We start from the raw sequence: 23013 nt of genomic DNA, 5'->3' as shown, positions 1-23013 counted from the left end.
ATTCAACTAAACTTAAGTTAATTAACTTTATATTACAAAGAACAACTATTACCTTCATTCAGGAATTTCATCGAGCAGTTGGTAGGCAACCATCACAAACAGTCACACAAACATTAAAAGTAATTTCCAAAATATAACACTTGATTCCTAATCTCATTATAACGCATTAAAATAATCAAATAAATCACCTTCCCTAAATTTCTAGGGCTAGATAGTAAACACAAAATTGACCTGCTTCAGACAGTGTTTTGACAAGAATCAATAATCATTACCTAAACGAAACTGCTGAAATTCAATCACACAACCGAAATTAAGCACGAATTGATCATATAACAGATCAGGCGTCTGGCGTCTGGTGACTGGTGGTGGTGACGGAATGACGTGGTGGTGATGCGTTCTTGAGTGGTGGTGCTGGCAAAAGGTCGTGATGGTGATGGTCGGCGTTCCTGGTGATGTTCGTGGTGACCAGTGGTGGTAATTTGAGAGAAATGGTGATTGGTAAGCTTAACAGATGTATTTGAATATAGGTCAAAATTGGTCTTGGTTTGACAAGCATAGAGTTTTTAATTTTGAGTGAAAGATTACTTGTTTGTATGACACGCAATATTTTTTTTTATTTATGACTTTGTTTAATGACATACAAAAATGAGTGTCATAAATCTTCTATTTTACAAAAATTATGACGTTTTTTAATGTCTTACATAATTGCGCGTCATAAATCGACGCGTGTCATGGAAGCCCTTTTTTCTAGTAGTGTAAGAAATGTTTTATGTTAATTTTGATTCTTTTTAGCTAAATTCAATGAGTAATATTACTATTTATGACATTATTTGTTATCCAAATAAGGTATCCTAATTTTGTTATTTTTTTTAAACGACCAAAGAGTAAAGTCCATTTACCTGGCTAAAGAGCGACCTCATAAGGCCGCGATCGCAGAAAACATTAGGTAGCCTAAGTCCATTATCACATATTCTGAGTAAAGCCCACTATTCAAAGGTCCATTATAGCAAATCCTAGTTGAGATCATATTCGATATCGAGACCTTGTAGTCTCTAACCTAAATCTTTATGACTTTCCCTCTCAATTGGCAGTTAATATCAAAGTTTGACAAAAGCTGTGAATTAAAACACAGTTTTACTAGGGTTAAAAAGAACTAAGATTCTTTGTCATTTATCATTAAAAAAGGGTCATTTAACATAATTTTAACGTATTAAGGTTTTCAAATGCAAAAAGAATAAAGAACCAGAAATTAAAGTCTCTTAATCCACTTTTGCTATATTAAAATTCTACAATAGATGTAATTGTGAAAAAATATTTAAAATAAAAACATGTTAATTGGCTCTTACATTTGTCAAAATTTGATGCAGTGACATTCAATGTTTTTATAAAATTTATATAAACTTATTTTAACAAATTTAAGAATTAAGAACAAGTCATTTACTTTAGATATTTTTTTTTACAATCTCGTGAATTTAATATACCAAAGTTGAGTTAGGAACTTTATACCGTATAAAATTAAATGAATTTTAGTAAATAAACAGTTAGTAATAGGCTAGCTATAAACATATATAACTAACTAGTTCGATCTTCCCGTGTTAAGAGGGTTTACATATAATCGTTTTGTTATTTAATGATTATTTATTATATTTTTAACGTAGTTTTGTTTCAATACATATATATTAGTTTGTTATTATATTTTTTAGTGTTGAGTTTTTTCAATTGAGATATGTAGGTTTTTTAGATTTTTAACGAACACGAACATATTGACACAAATATTTTAAATGGAAAACGGGACGCTGATGTAGTTGACGATGGTGGGTAGTATAGGAAGTTAACCGGCGAATAAGATGATAGACCAGCAATGGAGAACATGTAAAGGAGATAAATGAAATTAAGGTTTCATGAAGAAAGTGTTTACTAATAAATGAGATCTTATAACTCATTTGAGGGCTATTAGGGTTTGGTAAGACCCATAACCCGTGGAAATTATTCTTTGATTATTAAGGGCTAGTTCACAAATAAATGAGATATTATAACTCGTATAAGGGTTATCCGGGTTTGGTGAGACTCATGACCCGTGAAAATTAATGTTTGATTATGACAGAGTTTCACAAATAAATGAGATGTTATAACTCATTTAAAAACTATCCGGGTTTGGTTAGACCCATAATCGCGAATTCGGGTCAAATACATTATAAGCCTCCATTTAGAAATCAAGTAATCTGATGACTCTAGAGAATGAGGGGAACAACCTGAGAGCGACACGTAGGATTTAATGGTAGACAATTATATAGATAGTTAGATTAATTATTTTTTTAGCTATTAACCATAACCTTATAAAATAGATATAATATTTATTTCAATATTCGATAAACATATAAGAAAACTTGTGTAAAATTAAAGTTATACTTGTAATTGATTTCAGTTTTAATTTATTTATTATTTTTAAAAAATACCAATCACACAAAAAAAGTTAATTATGAGAAAGGGAAATGATAATGATGACTGTGAGAACCCTAAAGAGCCGGAGACGGAGGGTGGGGATCAAGAGTGGGCTTAATGTCCGGGGGTACAATATGCAAAATCTGAAAAAAGGTTTAAAAATAAGAATAACAAATAAATAAAAGTACTTTCAAAGCATTTCTCTTTACCAATCATAGTAAACGAGCAAACTGTAATAATAATAATAATTATGGGGTAATCAACTAATCATGTAAACTATATTTAAGAATAATTTAGAAATCATTACCAAGTCTTTAATCATATTTTAGTTAACAACGGATTTTTTTAATGTACGTCGTAACCTGGAATCCAATATCAACTAAAACCTACCATACGCTTTCAACATAATGCGTTTAAAGACTTTATATTTGCCATTGCAACACAGGTCAACCCATTAATAAGTCTTTGTATTAATTTTTTTTTTTTTTTTGAAAAGACCAACAAAACAATTTACATAAAAAAACGCTAACAAGAAGCTAGATGCAACACCACAATACAAACAAACAAACACCAAAAACATAAAGGCCATGAAAACAGGTAAAAACGAAAAAATACATAAGAAAACCGCACACACATCTTTGTAGTCTTTGTATTAAATAAACTTTCAAAAAGATTAGCTTTTCAGAAATATTAAAATGACAAAGTACTAAATGAATAACTAATAAAAATAAATACAGAAGAAAGCAACAGATGACTAATGAGATTAAAGATATGTGATCCCATGCAAACGTCGCTTTCTTGCTCCTATCTCCCACACATCTCTATTTGTAGACTTGTGATACTAGTATACAGACATGAATACATGATACATGCATACATAACATATATACATGGATTAGCATTCATGAATGCATACGATTGGTTTCCAACTAATGTTAATCGTTGTTTTGCTTGGCATGAATTAGTACGTATATGTTATGAGATTGATGTGATACACAAGAAAACATGATCAATTTGGTGTATAGATAACCAAAGATGTTTTCTTGTAAGCTATCTAATAAAAGAAAGATGAACTTTCAAACAAAACGTTGGGTGTGGTGGTGCCACCATTGATTGGGATGGTGGCATGTAACAGCCCAACGTAACTGTATCATGTTATCGTCCACTTTGACTGATATGCACCATTATCGTCTCACAGATAATAAAACAATAATAAAGCAATATGTAACATGTGATAAATATGATCAGACAATCTAATCTGTAGTATATAAAGTGTCTCGAGCATCCTTGGGGCATTTTGAGTATGCAGTCTAATTTATTACAATATATATATATATATATATTAATAATGTTACTTCCCAAGTGAGTGAGATTTTGTGTAAATTTAGTAGGTTTAGATTGTGTGATGAGTGAGTTAGGCGTTGTATAAAAATTAACTAACGTATGATTTAAAATAAAAAAAAGAAGCAAAAAGATACTGCTATAGCTTATTGATGAAAGCGCATAAACATACAAAATAATTGATATTGTTGTTGCTTGTCATTGTATTACTATATATAGTATCGTGTATTCTTAGCGAAAGAAAATACTTGAATACTACTTTATCTTCTAGTCAATTGTACATACATATATAGTTGGTAATGAAATCATATTTTCATGTTTCTTAAGGGGTTGTTATAAATGTTACTTTTCAAAATGAGAAGTTTAGAAGGATAAATTAATATAAACCTGAACTTTTAGAAGCTCTAGGACAAAATCTCACTCTACAACGACGACATGCCTTCAGCATAGGTTTCATTAAACTGTTTGCTTTTGGTTAACTTATATCAACGGCATGGTGTCGGGTACATCCTAAGTGGGATGGGTGAGGATGTTTTGCCCCTTCTGAATATCTATCCCAACGACATGGTGATGCGAAAAGATAAGGTTTTTTAAAAAAAAAAAACCTTTTATTCTAGGTTCTTTCAAAAACTGCAAGCCGTATAGGGGAGGTCTTTGCCTATGATATGTCGTTAGGATAGACCTATTATTTATTTTGATAGCGAATAAATAAATGGCGTAGTTTAAATCAACCCTATACCTTCGACATGCCGTCACTGCATGAAAATCCCACATACTTGATCTAAGCTCACAAGAAAAAGAATGAAAATCCCTAAAATGTCCATTTGACTATCGAAAGTCAAGGTTTTATCCTTTTGTTTTATTTTTTCCTACAAAAATGCCCTCTCATATGCCGACATAAAAAAGGTATGAAACCTTCTTAAAAGGTATAATACAATTGGAAAAAATGTCCCCTCATATACCGACAAAAAAAAGGTACAGTGTCGTTGGAAAACCGATTAGTACACTAAATTCCAAAAAAGTGTACACTCATATAATGACAAAAAAGGTACGGTACCATTGGGAAACGGTACGTAGAGTACCTTCAGAAAAAGATGTGTGTGTATATATATATACACACACGCTACCATCCAAAAAGGCTAGGGTACCCTCTGAAAAAGGAATAATTCTGTCGGAAAACGTTTTAAAGAAAACTACGTATTTTACAACTCTTTTAACATGATAATTTAGAACAATTAATAATTTATAATACAACTTAAATGTGTGTAAAAAATATGTATAGTATACAAATTGATAAACCAAATACCGTCAGATCGACGCTAATCAGATTGACTGGCCGTCAGACCCGACGATAAAATGAACATTTTGGAAATTTAAGAAAATTTTTTTTTTTTTTTTTTTTTTGAAAAACGTATGGTTATTCAATTATTCACAACATGCAACTCATGCATGGGTACATATATACTTTACCCACTATTTCCATTAAAACCCAAAACAAAAGCCAAATTGTCACTTGTAGCTTCTTATTCTCTCACCACTCCACCCCACCCCACCCCACCCCACCCCACATCTCTTTAGTCTTTACCTCTTATCTGCCCCCCTTTTAGTTAGACTTAACTCATAAGCCCCCAAAAGCAGATCCAAGGTGTTTGTTAATCTGTCAACTCAACTCAAACACAACACAATCCATCAATCAACTCAACCCATCAATCAATCATATCATATCATATCAAAGCCCACATAATCTCCAAGCCATAACATGTCCACCGTGCCACAACTCCTCCACCACCTCCCTCCACCACCATCATGCTCCGATCAGCTTTGCTATGTCCATTGCACCCACTGTGACACCGCCTTAGTGGTATAATTCATTGTGTTACTTTCATAATATTATTTCTACTAGGGTTAAATTTAACTAGTGTTACTTACTTTCCTAATATTATTTTTTGTAACTTTAGGTGAGTGTTCCTTACGCCAGCTTGTTTACCACCGTGACTGTCCGGTGTGGCCACTGCACTAGTCTCCTGCCCATGAACATGCCTGGCTTGATGATGCAACCATTAATGAACCAGTTTCATTTTGGTCACAATGATATTAATAATAATAGTATCTTTGCTCCTTCTAGTCTTACACTTCTGGTAATTGGAATCTTAATATCATATGTTATAAACTTATAATATGTACTTTTCATCAAGATTTTATTTTGTGAGTATCATATGCTAAAGTTTTAATATTTTTATAGGATGATCAGATTTCGAATGGGGCTACAAACTTTCTGATTAATCAGAATTACACAAGTGATTTTTTGATGAGTGGAGGATTTAAGGAGCTTCCAAAGCCACCTGTGACAAATAGACGTAAGTGAAATTTATTTATTATGATATCATAGTAGTTTATATTTGATTCTATGAATTGTATGCAAAAATATTATTGATCATGGAATAAAACCATGAATTATATTCTTGCAAAGCTAATGAAATAAATGGTGAATGATTTTCTGACCCCTAATTGCCAAAATATGATCTTGGGATGATAATATCTTGAAGATTTAAACAAAACATTTGGTAACAATAATGAAAACCTTTGAGGTGTTGAAAGAAAAAACATTTCACTTTTGAATTCAAAGAAACTATATATATTATGTTAATTCTTATATATACTTTTAATATATTTATATCTTTTTACACTCATCTTGTAAGTAGTATGTATTTCATCAATTGTTTGCTTCATAAACACAAGAGAGGAAAAAATTCTACGTTTGGAATCTGTTGCAAACGAACTAGAAAACAATTGTATACAAGAAAATTTATATATTCTAAACTCTTGTTCAACTTATGCAAATCGAACCATCGTCCTAATTTTTCTTTTGTTACAAATGAACCTCTTAAAAACGTAGACGAGGCTAGCTAGGTACTTTTTCAAAGAAGTAGTTTTTTATTATTATTATTTGTTTTAATGAAAGTTTGTTTGCTAGTGAAAGAACTAGTGATTTTCTATAAGAATTATCTTGTGATTAGCATTTAGACAAAAGTGAATTCAATGGGGTTAAAGTTATTGATTCATCTTTGTTTAGGATCTCTTTAGCATTCAGTACTGATGTTTAAAGGAAGCAGTAAAAACTTTTCTTTTCTCATTTCTAACTCATGCTTATATTAAAAAGCCATCTCTCTCTCTCTCTCTCTCTCTCTCTCTCTCTCTCTCTATCTCTCACACACACACACACATATTAGTAATTGCATTCTTTGCTTAATTCTCTTTAGTTTTAACCTAGAGATTTCATATCCTGAGTAACATAAGAAAACATAAAACAACTTAATTAACAATGTAAATACACACTATAAAAAGAATAAGGCAAATATAATTATAACTGCATATAACTAGAGATCAACTATGTAATTGTTTCACCGAGCTTTCTAGATTTTTTTTTTAAAATTCTTTTAAATTTGGTATTTTTTAAAAGAATATTGATATTGACTAGATAAATGATCCATTTTGGAGATTTCAGTATAAATTATTTTATTTTACATTAATATTTTGTAGAAAAATAAAAGAGAATGTGTGAGGTGACAGTATAGATACCGGCCCTCTCATTAGTCATTCATGATCATACTTGAAAAATATTCCAAAAATGACAAACTAGAAAGTAAAATTGATGGGTTGTTTTTTGCTATTCATGTCAGCTCCAGAGAAGAGACAAAGAGTTCCATCTGCCTACAATCGGTTCATCAAGTCAGCTTTCATAATCTCCTTTTATATTTGATCATATAAAATATATATTTATTATATATATAAAATAAAAATGCTAGAGAAAGAAGTTAATAATAATAATAGATGAGTCAGGAATTGAAATTTAAATGGAAAATGCAGGGAAGAGATTCAAAGGATCAAAGCTGGGAATCCTGACATTAGTCACAGAGAAGCTTTCAGTGCTGCTGCTAAGAATGTAATATGTCTTCTTCTTTTTTACTTTAACTAAGGTTTTTGTTTTTACTCTTATAAAAGCTACAACTTTCAGATTTCATTTTCTTTCTGTTTCATCATGAAAGAATAACATTATGAATACTCACACACACACACACACACACACACACACACACACACATATATATATATATATATATATATATATATATATATATATTATATCATATATCATATAGTAAAAATGGTAGGTCTGTAAACAAACCGAACATTCAATGAATCATAAACTGTTCGGCGGTAACTTCATTTATGTTCATTCGTTAATTAAAAAAAAAAGAAACACGAACAAGGAATTTCGCCCAAATAACTAATTGAACAAGCACGAATAGAGACCATGTTCACTCAGTTGTGTTTGTGAACATTCGATAATGTACTGTTTATAGGTTACGTTTGCTTATATTTGTTAGAGATTATTAATTGCTTTTCTAATCTAATCATATTATGTTCTTTAAAGGTTTTCTAATGACTTATATAGTTACATAATGAAACAAATATATATGAGTATGATAAAATAACTTATATGTAAAATTAATGTGCATGTAAATGTTAAAAAAATACCAACACAAACTTGGTAGCTAGACTCAACCGTTAATATTGGTCATTATCTTTTGTCAAATGAAATAAAACATTGCTTGTTATCATTTGTGCCCGTTTATGTTCGTGAACTTTTCACAAACAAGCTGGTTCATTTCTTTAATGAACGAACACGAATAAGAAATTCCGTTTAGTAGCTATTCATGAACGTTTCATTCGTTTTGATAATAGCTTGATGGAAAAACACGAACAAGGCCATGTTGGGTTCCGTTCAGGTCGTATCGGGTGCTTAGACATATGATTGTTACCCTTGCAACTAAATTCCAATAAAAAGGTTAACTTATACATGTTTTTTTTATCTAACAGTGGGCCCACTTTCCACACATTCACTTTGGTATGATGCCTGATCAGATGAGTTCTGTGAACAAGACCGGCATGAGCCCACACCCACAGGTACAAACTATTCATATAATTTCTTTATGGATCATGTTATAGACGGCATGCGCCCAAACTTTTAAATGTATTGTCGTTTGAACAATATATAGACGGCGGTTTTGACCATAGGCGGTCAAACTTTGAAAGTTAATTAGTATAACACTAGTCATATAATTTCTCTAATACATACAAGAACTTAGTATAACATTTTGATCATTCTTAATGCATGTAGGATCACACAGATGGTGGTTTCATCAAAGATGGTTGCTTTGCTTCTGCAAATGTGGGCGTCTCTCCATATTAGTCACTCTAAACCCTATCTAATATGCTTTATTAACGTATGAAGTTATCTACTTTGTTCCATAAAAGTTTAATGTAGCAACTGTTTCCAATATCACACTACTTTATGCTTCATATCTCTATACATCGTATAATTATTGCAGACATTTATGCCTAGTTTTATATATATATTCAGAAGACCATTTATAAGATTGCAAGTCTATTTTGTATAATGAGGAATGAATGCCACGTACGGTAGATACATATATAAATAGCTAATACAATGTTAAGATTTAAGAAGATGAACAATCATTTTGGGTAATGTTAGTAATTCCAGACCGTATTCATAAGTTGGTAAAAACGGAATGACCTAACTTGACAAATAAGTTAAGTTGGTTTAGTTGTAATTATAATAGTAATGCTAATAGTAATGCGTTGGTCACCAAGTTAGTGTTACATCTTATCAATAAAAAAAAATGTTGTGATGACTGACGAGTTTTTGAGTCTAAGTAATTGTTTGTAATAATAAAGTGTTTTAGAGGTTAATCATGGAAACATTTAGATTCAAATGTAAGAAACTTTTATCAAGACTGTTGTTGTCAAGAAATATTAAAAAGCTAGTAACTTCCTGAAAAAGATGGCCTAAAAAAGCAAGAAAAAGAACACAAATTTAGAATTTTCACCAACATCTATGCCAACATGATCAGTAGCATGGTGCCAATATATATCTCTTTTGAGGATTCAAAACAACTTTTATAAACGAAGAAGAGACAAAGATTTGAACAATTTTGAAGGCCTTTTTTGTAGAATAAACTTGGCATAATATTTAGCACAATATATATGTTGGAAATCGATCATATGCAAAAGATGAACATGAATCATAGATTAACACATTACTTAGGCCTATAGAAGGTGAGTTCCAACTGATGCGTTGTTTGGAAAACAAACGAAAGCCATTACATTAATATGCTTAATCAGTACGATATGACACTCGAACTGTATACATAATTCTAAAATATAATAAAATTATAAGTTTAAGTTATAATTTTGGCATTCCCCCTTAAAATTAAATTTTGTTCAAGATAGGTCTTCATTATCTTTAGTTTCACCTCTTTTAAGATCCATATCAATTTAGTCTAATTGGATCGCTAGCTCTTCGTCGAAATAAACTATTTTTAATCGATTCAAATTCTAATTGACACCTCTTTTTTTCCATAAAATCGAAATTTCAGTATAATCACTAACCGAATTCGGTTTCAATTCTATTGCGTCTATATATATAAAACATGTACAACCAAATTCACATACTACTTGCAACACCATAAGCTATCATATTACATCATTAATATTATAAAATATTACTTTGATGTGTTGTATTATTATGCGGATTTAAGTGGAAGCAATCAAAAAAATGCAGTTAATGGCAAAACAAGCCTCATGCCACTTTCAAGGATAAACAACAGAATTAGGAAACAAAATTGATAAATATGATATCTTATGTTCTGGTGTGAGGTAAAGTGCTAAACTCATTGAAAATACAAATAATAATAGTGGGCTTTGACTAATTATTTATAGCTGGGCTTTACATGTGTGTAATCAACTCAATTGGGCTGATATAATTGAATAAAATGGCAGGCAGTGATTGAATAAATTAAAACTGCAGGCTGGTGGGCCTAGGCAAATAATCTTCTTGGACTCTTTTAAAACTTGGGAGTCTTGGCTGGAAGTGTAGACAGGGTCCCAGCCGGTTTCTTGGCTAAACCAGTTCAGATTAGGAACCGGTCCGCTTTGGTCAACGCATGGTTAAAACTGGTTCGGTTTAGAAACTAGTTTAAGGGTAAAAATGTTCAACCGATCAAACCGGTTCGGTTCTATTATTAAACCAGTTAGCTGTGAATAAACAGTTGTGAGGCCACATAAACCATTTTATTCTTCAAATCAAGTTGGTTTTAAAACCCGTTGGGTTATTCAATGTCCGAATCGCCATATGGACCATAGGCTCAGTCGGTTTAAAAACTTGTTTGACCCAAACCGATTTTAGATGAGTATTGGGTCGGGTTCTAAACCGTTGGAGAAAGAAGATCAACACTTTAGGGAAAAGAACAATTCACCTTTTATATTTATATATATATATATATATATATATATATATATATATATAACGTAAAGAATACTCAATTAATACACAAAAGTCAAAACCTAACACACTAGCCTAGAGTTACATGCAACTAAACCCTTTCTGCACCCGATCTTGTCACATTTGATATATACTCAAGTAGATTTGGTAAGTATTAATTAAGTATGTAACTAGTTCTATATGTACCTACGATCTTTTGTTGAAAACTAAATTTGGGATAAAGGCTAGGGGCATTTAAAGTTGGATTTTCGGAGTTTCAAATATTTAAACGTTTTTAACTGAATTTGTATCTGGAATTTCGGATATCCGTACTTCAGATGACGAAGAGTTTTGAATCAAAACGTCTACCATAACTCTCGTACTACACGTTTTAGAGATGTGAGGAAACGATACTATTTAGTGTGGAAAATTCAGAAATTAAGCGTTTATGAAAACAAATTTTAAGTTTTAGATGTTATTTATAAGAAATTTAAAAAATATGGGATAAAGATGAATAAAGAGAATGTATCTCATAATTACATGCATTGGAAACGGAAGAGAAGTATAAATAGCCGCCTAGCCTATCATCTACAAGTAATCCTCCTCTGCAAATAAGAAACTGTAGAACCAGCACAATCATATTTTCGTGACATCATCTATAGTATTTGAAGGGGTATGCACCCGCCTTAACATCGAGCGGGGCGGGTCAACCCACAAGATATAGACAAGAGGCTTGAAATCAGGATGTCATGAAGACACAAAGCCAAAACCTATGCACAAGCGCATGAAACATCTGCGCGTGGCGCATATCACATACGCGCAAGCGCATGAAACATCTGTGAGAATAAAGAGAAGACCTTGCGCATCCCCGGGATAGGCGCATAAAGGCCGCGCGTAAGCGACACACAACAAATGAGACAATAGTCTAATCCAAATCAGGATAAGGACAACCATGATTGTACTCATCAGGCAACCTTCCAGAAGGTATCTTTTAAGGAATAAAGAATGTGCTGATGTTGACAGCTGTCAATGAAGGGTGGACAACTCAGCAAAGCCCATGTGCCACCACGTGATGGCACATGGGTCAGGTGAAATACCTTGGTCAGAGAATAATCAATGAAAAAGCACCAGGTGTCCTAAGTACACGTGGCGCGAAGCAATATGAGGAGGCCAAAAAGGCCCTAATTGGGTCTGAGCCCAATCATTGAAAACCCTAATACTATAAATACCACACCACCTCCACAGCTGGAGGCAGGCAAGAAAATATGCTCTAAGTCCTTTACTCATTTTCACATCTTGATTATCTTCTCCTACAATACCTGATTCTCACACCGGAGGGTTACCCCAAAGAGGACCCCTCTGTCCCTTTCTGAGGGGTAAGCTCACGGTGCTGTTCGTTTTGTAGGTGGAAGAACTCGTATCTCGGAAAACCATCGGTGATATAGCACACTCGTACCCGAGGAACGTTGATCGTATACAAGTAAGTCGATACACGCTTCTTCATTGGCGCCATCACCTGTTACAACGGCAACAAAACTACTATTTCATCAATTTTCTCTTCACCATGGTTTCCGATGTTCGAAACAATGATCAAGTTCTGGAGGATAATGAGCTTGAGGATGTTAATGAGGGACATCAGGTTCTGAGGGCGCCGCGTGACACTGCGCGCACCACCAGTAATCATCCCTTCAACACAACACCTCATAGTCAAACTGAAACTCCCCCAGACGATCTCACGTTCCAAAATCTGACTGGTGCAAAACAAAAAGGACCAATGGGCCCGGAAGTTGAAACCAATGACCCTAAAGAATGGCTCATAAACGAACAACGGCGTTTAATGGACAAATACAATGAGTTGGTAAAACACAAAAAGTTAGCCGATTTAACACAAAGGCTCGCATTTGATAAACAAACCATTCAGGGAACAACAAAAAAGACGCGCGCGCTGGAAGACGGTCATTTTGTTCACACCGAACAAGCTGATATTAGTGATGAGGAAGAGGTGCACAGCATGAAGAAGACGCGAGATACTCATGCAGGAGGTTCACAGCTTCGCGCACACATGCACATAGCACCTGGAGCCAAAGCTGATATGGATTTATACACACCATACAACCCACAAGCGAAAGAGCAAGTGGACGTAACCACACCATATAGGCCAGCCATCATGGTAAAACATTCAAAATTCGCTGAGCGCATCGCGAAGGCTCCCATTCAACACAAAACCAAGAGCCAAGTGGTTTAGGCAAGTACGATGGTACAACAGATCCAGATGATTTCTTACAAGGTTTTTATAACACTGGAAACTTAGAAAGCTGGACGATGCCAACATGGTGTCACATGTTTGCTCGCTGCCTCACGGGCGCAGCGCGTGTCTGGTTCGAAAGCTTGCCGACAGGACAAATCGATGGGTTCGAAGAGCTATTGGAAAAGTTCCAGGCTCACTTTGTACAGCAGCGCAGACACACGCGCGACCCCGATGACATCATGCACTGCGTACGCAGGAATGATGAAACCATTGAAGACTACATAACTCGTTTCAATCAGGAATCTCTTGCAATTGGAGGCATCACTGAACAACTCTTGCGCGTGGCCTTTATACAAGGTGCGCGAAGTGATCAACTCCGCAGAGCTCTCGTGAGCAGAGAAGGCATGCAAACCACTTGGGCTAAGCTTATGGAAGCATCGCGAGTCTTCGCGCGAAATGAAAAACAAATTGCCCAAGACAGAGCAAGAGATAAAGGGCATCAAACAGAAGCACCACGCAACAATGAAAAGAGGCGTAAACAAAACTCCGTATGGTCCAGGTTGCAACAAACCAATTATTCTCCTACAGAAAAGCAAGCGCAACAAAGTTCACCCCAACCCCAAAAAGACATTCTTAATCGCGGAGAATGTGACAAGAAGGAAGGCGGCAGAGAGCCTAACAGACCTCTACCAAGAATATGGACTCCCATCACCAAAACGCCTTCGCAAGTGTTAAGCACAGAGAATGTCCAGTTTAAAAACCCCAGGCCATTACTCCATAAGGGACCACCGAACAGTGGCAAATATTGTGAGTTTCACAAATCCACATGGCACAACACTGATGCATGCCATCATTTGAAGGATGCGATCGAAAAAGATGTGAAATCAGGCAAGTTGGCTCACCTGGTAAAAAATCCAAGACCAGAGAACGAACAACCAGACGGAGCCTCAGCCAGTAAAAAATTCAAAAGAATCTGTGTAGCTGAGGGAAGAAGGCAAGGGCAAAGATCGAGGAAGAGAAGCGCGCAAATCCAAGGGGATTAGCGCGAGCAACAAGTAATCTTTCCAAGAATTAGAGGAGGCCCGTCTATCAGCAACCCTCTAGTCATACTGCACACATCGCTCATTATGAGGTGTCAAGAGTCCTGGTGGACACCGGTAGTGAGTCAGACATCATGTATGAGCAATGTTTCAGGAAGTTGGATCCAGAAGACCAAGCAAGGCTTGAAGTTGTGAGTGCACCAATCTCGGGTGTCTCAATCGAAATTATTCACCCCCTAGGTCAGATACAATTCGAACTAACTATGGGGGATGAGAAGCACAAGCGAGCTGAAATTGTCAACTTCCTGGTCTTGCCCACCACTTCATGCCATAATATGATCTTGGGCAGAGGAACGATTGCCCAATTCAACGCCATACCGTCACCAGCACATGGCGCGTTGGGGTTCCCAACACCAACAGGAGTAACATTTGTGTACCGAGATCACTTATGCGCAGTAATAAGTATACCTCGGGAGGGGAGAATGAAGCTTCCAGTGGCAAACAACGCGCCAGAGGAATGGATTCTCAACCCAAAATTCCCAGAACAAACAATCACAATCGGAGCTACGATATCAGATGACACAAGAGTGAGAATGAAAAGATTGCTCACAACGTATATGTCAGTCTTCGCGTGGCAACATTCTGACATGACTGGGGTTCCGCGAGATTTGGCGCAGCACTCTCTCAACACATTCAAGTCCGTGAAGCCAATTGCTCAAAAGAAAAGAGTCATGGGAGACGAGAAGACAAAGGCCATGAATAAGCAAGTAGAAGATCTACTGCGCGCGAATATCATTCGCCCAATACGATATCAAACATGGGTAGCCAATCCTGTGATGGTAAAGAAGAGCAATGGGTCATGGAGAATGTGCATTGATTTCAAGGACCTCAACAAGGCGTGTCCAAAAGATTGTTACCCCTTCCCAAACATTGACATGAAGGTGGACTCTGTGGTGCCATTTAAGCTCAAATGTTTCCTAGATGCCTATAAGGGCTATCACCAAATTCAAATGGCACCACAGGATGAAGACAAGACTGCTTTCAGAACTGACAAGGGTGTTTTCTGTTACACAAAAATGCCCTTTGGTTTGAAGAATGCAGGAGCCACTTACCAAAGACTCATGGATGCAATTTTCAACGAGCAGATTGGAAAAAACTTAGAAGTCTACGTGGATGATTTGGTGATTAAAAGCAGGGAGGAAAAACAAATGCTCAAAGATATCGAAGAAACCCTTCGGCGCCTAAAGGAAGTAAACATGATGCTCAACCCGAGCAAATGCACATTCGGTGTTGAAGAAGGGAAATTTCTCGGCGTAATGGTCACCAAGGATGGTTTCAAGGTGAACCCAGAGAAGGTGGAGGCTATCCTCGGCATGCCCTCACCATCCACCATGAAGGAAGTTCAAAAGTTGAATGGTAGATTGGTATCAATTAACAGGTTCCTAGCAAACCATGCAAGCAAATCTACCCCATTCATTAACACATTGAGAAATTGCTTAAAGAAAAGCCAATTCAAGTGGACGCCTGAGGCCGAGCAAGCTTTCAGTGAGATAAAAGAATGTCTGATAAATCTGCCTGCACTCATAGCTCCACTACCTGGTGAAACTTTAACGTTGTACCTGTCAGCAGGAGAGCGCGCCATTGGCGCAGTATTATTGGTGGATCGCAAGGGAATCCAAACACCAATTTATTATGTAAGTCGGGTTCTGACAGATCCTGAGACGCGCTACACCATCATAGAAAAGTTAGTTTTATCACTAACGCATGCGTCGCGCAAGCTTCACAGATATTTCAATGGTCATTCTATTGAAGTCTTGACTGATTACAACATCCAGCAAGTCTTGCGACGTCCCGCGCTCTCAGGAAGGCTGACAAAATGGGCGCTGGAATTAGGGGAGCACACGATCACCTATAAGCCTCGTCCAGCAATCAAGGGACAAGTCTTAGCTGATTTCATCGCAGAAATCCCTGAAGGAAAAGTCGAAGAGGCTCAGCGCGAAGTAGACCCTCCGCAAGCCAATAATGAAGAAAACGTTTGGAGATTATTCACTGATGGAGCTTCAAACAACGAAGGGTCCGGCGCAGGCCTCAAACTGGTGGATCCAGAAAATCATGAGTATACTTACGCAATCAGGTTGGATTTCAAGAGCACCAACAATGAAGCTGAGTATGAAGCCCTGCTGGCTGGTTTGCGCATCGCGCATAATTTCGGAGTTAAAAAGCTAGAGGCTCATGTAGATTCATACCTGGTAGCAGCACAAGTCAATGGTCTTTATGATGCCAAGGAGAACACCATGCCTCTATATCTAGAGCAGGTGAAGAAACTCACCGAACAATTTGACTTTTTCAGAATCATACACATTCCGCGCAGTGAAAATAAGTCTGCCGACGCGCTAAGCAAGATGGCATCAACCAGCTTCGATCATTTTGGCAAAGATGTCAGGGTGGAAGTAATGAGCAACCCGTCGGTGGGAGCGAAGTCTGTTCTTGTAATTCATACAACACCTTCATCATGGATAACTCCAATAATGGAATGCTTGAAGGAAGGAAAGTTACCAGACGATCGCGCACAGGCGAGGAAGATAAGACACAAGTCGCAGAACTACGAAATGCTCGATGGTACGTTATATCGACGCTCTTATCTTGGACCACTCATGAAATGCCTAGACGCTGAGGAAGCAAGCTATGTGATCAGAGAGATACACGAAGGAATCTGTGGAATACATGCTGGCCCGCGCATGGTGATCGCCAAGGCAATGAACGCAGGATATTATTGGCCAGGCATGTACTTGGACGCGTTAAAAGAGATCCAAAAATGCAAAGCGTGTCAGAGCTATGCGCCAAATACCATGCGGCCAAAGAAAAACTTGATTCCGGTGACCTCTGCATGGCCTTTCCACAAGTGGGCAATCGATATTGTGGGTCCCTTACCACAAGTGCCAAGGTGAGTAAAGTTTTTGGTAGTGGCAGTAGACTATTTCACAAAATGGGTTGAAGCCAAGCCACTGGCAAAAATTACAGCCGAGGCAATGAAGCAATTTATTTGGAGCCACATCGTATGCCGTTTTGGCCTGCCCATGAAAATCGTGTGCGACAATGGCAAACAATTCACTGACAGGAAGATATCCAGTTGGTTCAAGGAATTGCACATCAATCAGGTCTTCACTTCAGTGTACCACCCTCAAGGGAATGGTCAAGTGGAACGCACGAACCAAAGCTTGCTGAATGGGCTGAAGAAAAGGTTGGAGGGAGAGTCCCATGCATGGTTCGAGGAGTTACCTAATGTCCTGTGGGCGCACAGGACATTAAGCAAAACCAGTAATGGCGAGTCCCCGTTCAGCCTAACCTATGAAACGGAGGCTATGATTCCAGCAGAGATTGGATGCCCATCCTATAGAGTGTTCATGATGAGTAAGACAGATAACGAGCAAGAAAGGAGGTTGGATCTCAATTTGCTTGAGGGACGCAGAGAGGCGGCTATCATCAGTGAAGCCAAATACAAGAAAAAGCTAGAAAAATACTACAATTAGCGCGTGTAAGAATGCCACTTCAAGAAGAATGATTTTGTCATTCGGAACAATGAAGCTAGTCGCGCAATACCCCCGGGAAAGATGTCTCCCAACTGGGAGGGACCTTATCAAGTCTCGGAAGAATTGGGAAAAGGCGCATACGCTTTAAAAGATTTAAATGGAAAGAAGATCCCGCGCACATGGAACGCAACACAACTTAGAAAATGTTTCATGTAAAAGTTGTCAAGTTTGTAATCAAGGCTTTTTAAGCCATTATGAATAATGATGCGCTCTATATGCGTTCTATTACCTTTTGCATACATGTTTCACACTTCCCTTTATTAATTTTGAGCAATATGACAACATTGTATTGACATCAAACTTAAAATAAAACGAAGTAAAGCATACATGCGCGAGCTTCAAGCTCAGACGCGTTAACGAGTTTTAACTCTAAAACGTCAGGGCCTTAGCCCAATAATATGAGCCTTAGCTCAAATTACTCATAGCATCCATCCTACGTATTGCGCAGCTGGACCATAAAAATACCTAAGCACAACTAAGGCAAAGCACATGCCAAAGCATAGTTGTTAAGATCTCAGGTCGGGGCCGCGCATAGGATCATAATGGATATAGGCAGAGTAACACATACTGACACGTAAAGGCTAAAAAACTCATTCATAATTCCCTATAATAAATGCACGATAACGTCGCGTGAAAGAGGAATAATGAAATGCCAAGGCACGTGTCAGCATATTCAGAATATCACAAAATAACTTAAAATATGACAACTGTTAAGGATTAAGTAAAAATAGTTTCCTTACAACCTTGTTAAAGTTTCAATGTGTAAGCATACCTTATATTCAACAAGCACACACATGCAATATAAAGAGATGAATTGGGAATGCGCAAGATGCGAATAAGGGAAAAACAAAATTTCATTCCGAAACATAGAAGTTTACAAATTTACAAATGATGAGGTTGAAACTACAAACAAAAAAAAAGAAGAAGAAGGGCTTTTCAAGTCTCTATGTTAATATCAGCCTCTTCATCCTCCTCATCATTATTTCCTCCCTCAGCATCTGGCGCAACCCGCTCCTCGTCATCTCCAAACGTACCATAATCAAGCTGTTCGTCTTGAATATAGTCGTCTTCTGTCATGATAGCGTCAGGAGCAGGTCCTTTGGCCACGCCAGAGCCGCTGGCAGAGGTAGCGTTGCCCGCGCCATCATCACTGCCACCAGTCCCTTCACATTCATCAAGTAATTTCTTTAAAGCGTCAAGATCGGGCTGGTCAGCAAGCGCGGCTATCTGCAAGTCACAAGGAACAGTATAAGTACCAAAGATTATGAAAATAAGTCAAGTAAACTCAGTAAGGTTAAAATACCTGCTCAAGGATGGGAATTGGAGTATTCAAGTACTTCTCCCCCACCTCAACCATGTCAGCGCAGACAGCGTCCATAAGGGTAGTCGGATGGATTCTTCTTTAGCATGCCATATTCATAACCATCCTTAAACCCCTCAGCCCGACCCACCAAGCGCGACGCCGCATTACAGTCCATCACAAGGGTATGAAACTCGTCTGAGTATTTCATGGCATAAGCGCAACGAGTCACACCCTGTAAAATCAGCCATTGACGGTCCTGCGCGAGGGAAGAAATAGACGTCTCAAGAGCAGGGATTTGAGAGTTTAATAACTTAACAGTTTCCTTGACTTGTTCTAGCTCTTCTTTGTCAGACGCTGCTGCCGCCAAGGCTTCATTCTTTTCCGCTCCTGCAGCATCGAGCTCTTTCTTCAGGCGCACAACCTCAGTCTTCAATAAAGATTTTTCAGTATTAACCTGCGCAATAGTTTGGTCATGCGCCTCCACTGCTAACTCCAGGTCTCGCGCTTGACGCGCGTACTTGGCCGCATCTGCCTCTGCCACTTGCAGTTTCTCCCGCGCAGCTTGCAGCTCAAGCCCGCGCTTCACAAAAGCAGCGTTGGAACTTGCCCGGTTCTCGCTAAGTTCTGCTTGGAGTTTCTCAGCTTTCTCTCGGGCATCAGAAAGATTCCAAACAGAAATCTTAGCCTCTTGCTTGGCCTCCACAAGGGCATCACGTACCTTTATATAATTATTGCGAAGCTCTTGGGAGGCAGTAAAAAACGCAGACCCAGCAAAAAGGTGGTCATTAAGCAAATCCACGCGAGCGAGGTCCTCTTGAAACCTCCTTTCAGCTGGAGGAACAGAGTGAGCCCAAAAGTCTTCAAATACGCCCAAGGATTGGAATGAGCTCTCTTCAGTGATACTCCAGCTCGGGCTGTATATGTGATCGGCTCCCTACAAACACAAAGCAACGCAAAGAAACGTTTTAGTTATCTAAACACTAACTTGGAAGTCTGCACAGCGGAGCAAAATAAACTTATACCTGAGGAGAACCGGCAGAATGATTAGCGCCAGCTGATGAGCTTCTGCCTGCCCCATGAGAAAAAGGCTGCGCCACGAAATCTCGTGGCGCTATAGGGCTTACACGGCCACCATCAGAATTTTCAAAATTAACCTCCTCATCATCCTCTATAACAGGTCTCTTCTCCTGCGACTTGGAAGAATCAAAAATAGTCTCACGAGGAGGGCTGCGCGCAGGAGGAGGTGAGGGAGGTCTTGACGCTGTTAGAGCAGCGCGAAAAATAGTCTCATGCTCCTTAGTGATCCCAATGAGGGGAGATTCAGTACTTGTTGGAGCAGGAGCAGAACTAACGGCGCCAGCGCTAGCAGCGCCACCAGCAGCTTGTGTGCCAGCTATAATTCCTATGAAAAACCATCAAGGAGAAATGATTCATGACTTGAACTAAAGGAAAAAATCAGACAATCAAAGCGCAATAAATACCTTGGCGCACCGCAGTCCGCGAATTAAGCATCGCCATGAAGTCCATTTTCCCCCTTTTTGAGGGCAAAACAGAGGACTTCAAAACAACCTTCGGCATAGCCTTGGCACCTTGCTGCGCCTGAGGTTGAGCCACCAACGTTGCCGGCTCTACAAACATTTGAGTGAACAAAGCTTCATTAATAACTCTATCGGAATCACGCTCATAAAACCACAAAATATAAACAAAGTATACCTGTTGGAGAAGACGAAACAGCAGGCGCAGCACCGCTACCCTTGTCCGCCGCGCGCAGAGATGAGGTGGCAGCACCATACCTCGTGTGGACTGGAGGAGTGCCCACACCTTGAGGCAAAGAAGACGAGGAAAACTTGGAAGTAAAACCCTTGGTTTTCTCAAGTCCCTTCACTTGAGTAGGAGGAAGATTCTGGGCAACAGAGGCATCATCTTTTTTCTGTTTTTTACTGGCCCCTGCGCCAGTTTTGCCTTTAGCCTTACGCTTGAGTTTTTGCGCTTCAGCTTCTTCCTCCTCCCCTTCCACTTCCACAGGCTCCAACCCATAATTAGCGAGCGCATCTACAATACGCGCAACAGAAATGTTAAAACCAAATTTGGTATTCTAAGGGCCTAAACACAAATACAAGGGCTTACCAGGCGCATCGCTGTCAAAGCAAAACTCTAAGTCGATAGGGATGAACATATCATCGAAGCGATCAGGGAAAGCAACTTCCCCAGCGTTCAGGGCGACAGAGCCACCTTCTGTATGCTCGTCATAGGCGGCGTGGATGTATTCCTTGCTTTCTGCGTAAAACAAGACAAGTGATATCAGCAAAACGAATTATACTCGCGCAAAATTAATGCAATGAACAAACAACCCACCCGAGCCATCAACATGGATGACAGGCTCAGTCTCGCTGTCAGTCCACCTCTTGCTCATACCAACCCCCACCAACGCTTCCTCGCAAATATTCTTGGCGGGGGATGGTTCAGCAGTTAATTTTTTAACCCACGTGCCCGTTGGGTTCTTAAGGACATTGTCATCCGCGGGCGCAGAAGTGATCGCGCGCATAGTCATGTGGATTGGAATAACACCAGCTTTGACGTAGAAAAAATTCTCAGTCCAGTCATGAAGGCTCTTAAAAGTGACAGTAGAGCATTTAACCTTCTGACTGCGCGGAGTAAACGAAAACCAAGAATCTTGAACCTTTGGTTTATAGAAATATTGAAAGCGGCGAGGAGTAGGCTCTTCGCGCTGAGCTTTGCACATAAACTCAAAATGAGTCATGCGCACCAACCCAAAAGGATGAACTTGGGATATGTGAATCCCATAAAATTGAAGGAGCGCACCTATAAACCTTGTCATCGGAAGACGAAGGTTACAGTGAGTAAGAAAATGAGAATATAAAGAGATATAGCCGGCGGGAGGATCCGCCGCCGTCTGCCCGGCTGCCGGGAGCAGACAACCATACTCAGGGAGAAAACCCTGTGAAGCAATGAGACTATCAAGCTCAGGCTGTTTCAACTTGCAGGGGATCTCGTCCCATCTTTTCGCCGTTTTATTCTTTCCCCCCTCCTCCGACGAAGCCTCGGCAACCCGAATACCCTTGCCGGTTTTCTTCAAAGTAGACATAACCACTGATTTTACACGGCCTTTACTAGGGGAAATTGTGGTGTCTGGGTTATCAGACATACAATTGCGAATCGAACAATATGGTTACTTTAAGCACGGAATTCAGGGACGAAGACGAAAGCTCTTAATCGGAATGTAAATGATAAGCAAAAGCTCTGAAAATGACAGTGAAGATGAAGAAAAAACCGTTCAAAAGGTTTGGTTTTATAGGCCCAGGGGAGAGAAAGAGAAACAAGTAATAATCAGATCTACGCTCACGCGCCCCCACTCGCAGGCGTAGGCCAACATATGCGCGACACGTGTTCCTGACACTGCATGAGGAGACGTGAAAGGCCACTGTAGCACCTCGAGCACACGAAAGGTCTGACACATAACGTCTCTATCTCTGATGCATGTCAACACCAACCAACCACGTGCATTAACGATTCGTTTTAACCAAAGGGATGGAATTTCGCGCAACGCGCGTACAAGAAAAGAAAAAGAAAAAACAAGCCCTATTGAAAAAGCAAACTATTAAGTCTAATATCTATCTTACCTCGCTCGCGCGAGACAAGACACACATTAGACTGGGGGGGCTTGAAGGGGTATGCACCCGCCT

The 23013-nt window shown here is 38.5% G+C and overlaps 1 protein-coding gene across 1 annotated transcript; it reads left to right on the top strand.

The window, feature by feature from the left end:
* The first annotated feature begins 5343 nt into the window (after nt 1-5343).
* On the top strand, nt 5344-9320 carry LOC143634298 (putative axial regulator YABBY 2). The gene is made up of 6 exons (XM_077102419.1): nt 5344-5644; nt 5742-5921; nt 6026-6140; nt 7464-7512; nt 7651-7726; nt 8665-9320. The coding sequence occupies exons 1-6, from the start codon at nt 5543-5545 to the stop codon at nt 8791-8793; spliced, it is 651 nt and encodes a 216-aa protein (XP_076958534.1). The 5' UTR covers nt 5344-5542; the 3' UTR covers nt 8794-9320.
* Nucleotides 9321-23013: the final 13693 nt, after the last annotated feature.

The sequence above is a fragment of the Bidens hawaiensis genome, unplaced genomic scaffold (assembly GCF_021521415.1).
Source record: "Bidens hawaiensis isolate Kalapana, Puna unplaced genomic scaffold, B.hawaiensis_p1.1 tig00007041_1, whole genome shotgun sequence".
In the NCBI taxonomy this organism is placed as follows: domain Eukaryota; kingdom Viridiplantae; phylum Streptophyta; class Magnoliopsida; order Asterales; family Asteraceae; genus Bidens; species Bidens hawaiensis.
The sequence above is the reverse complement of the archived record's forward strand: the minus strand, read 5'-3'. Positions and strand labels throughout refer to the sequence as shown.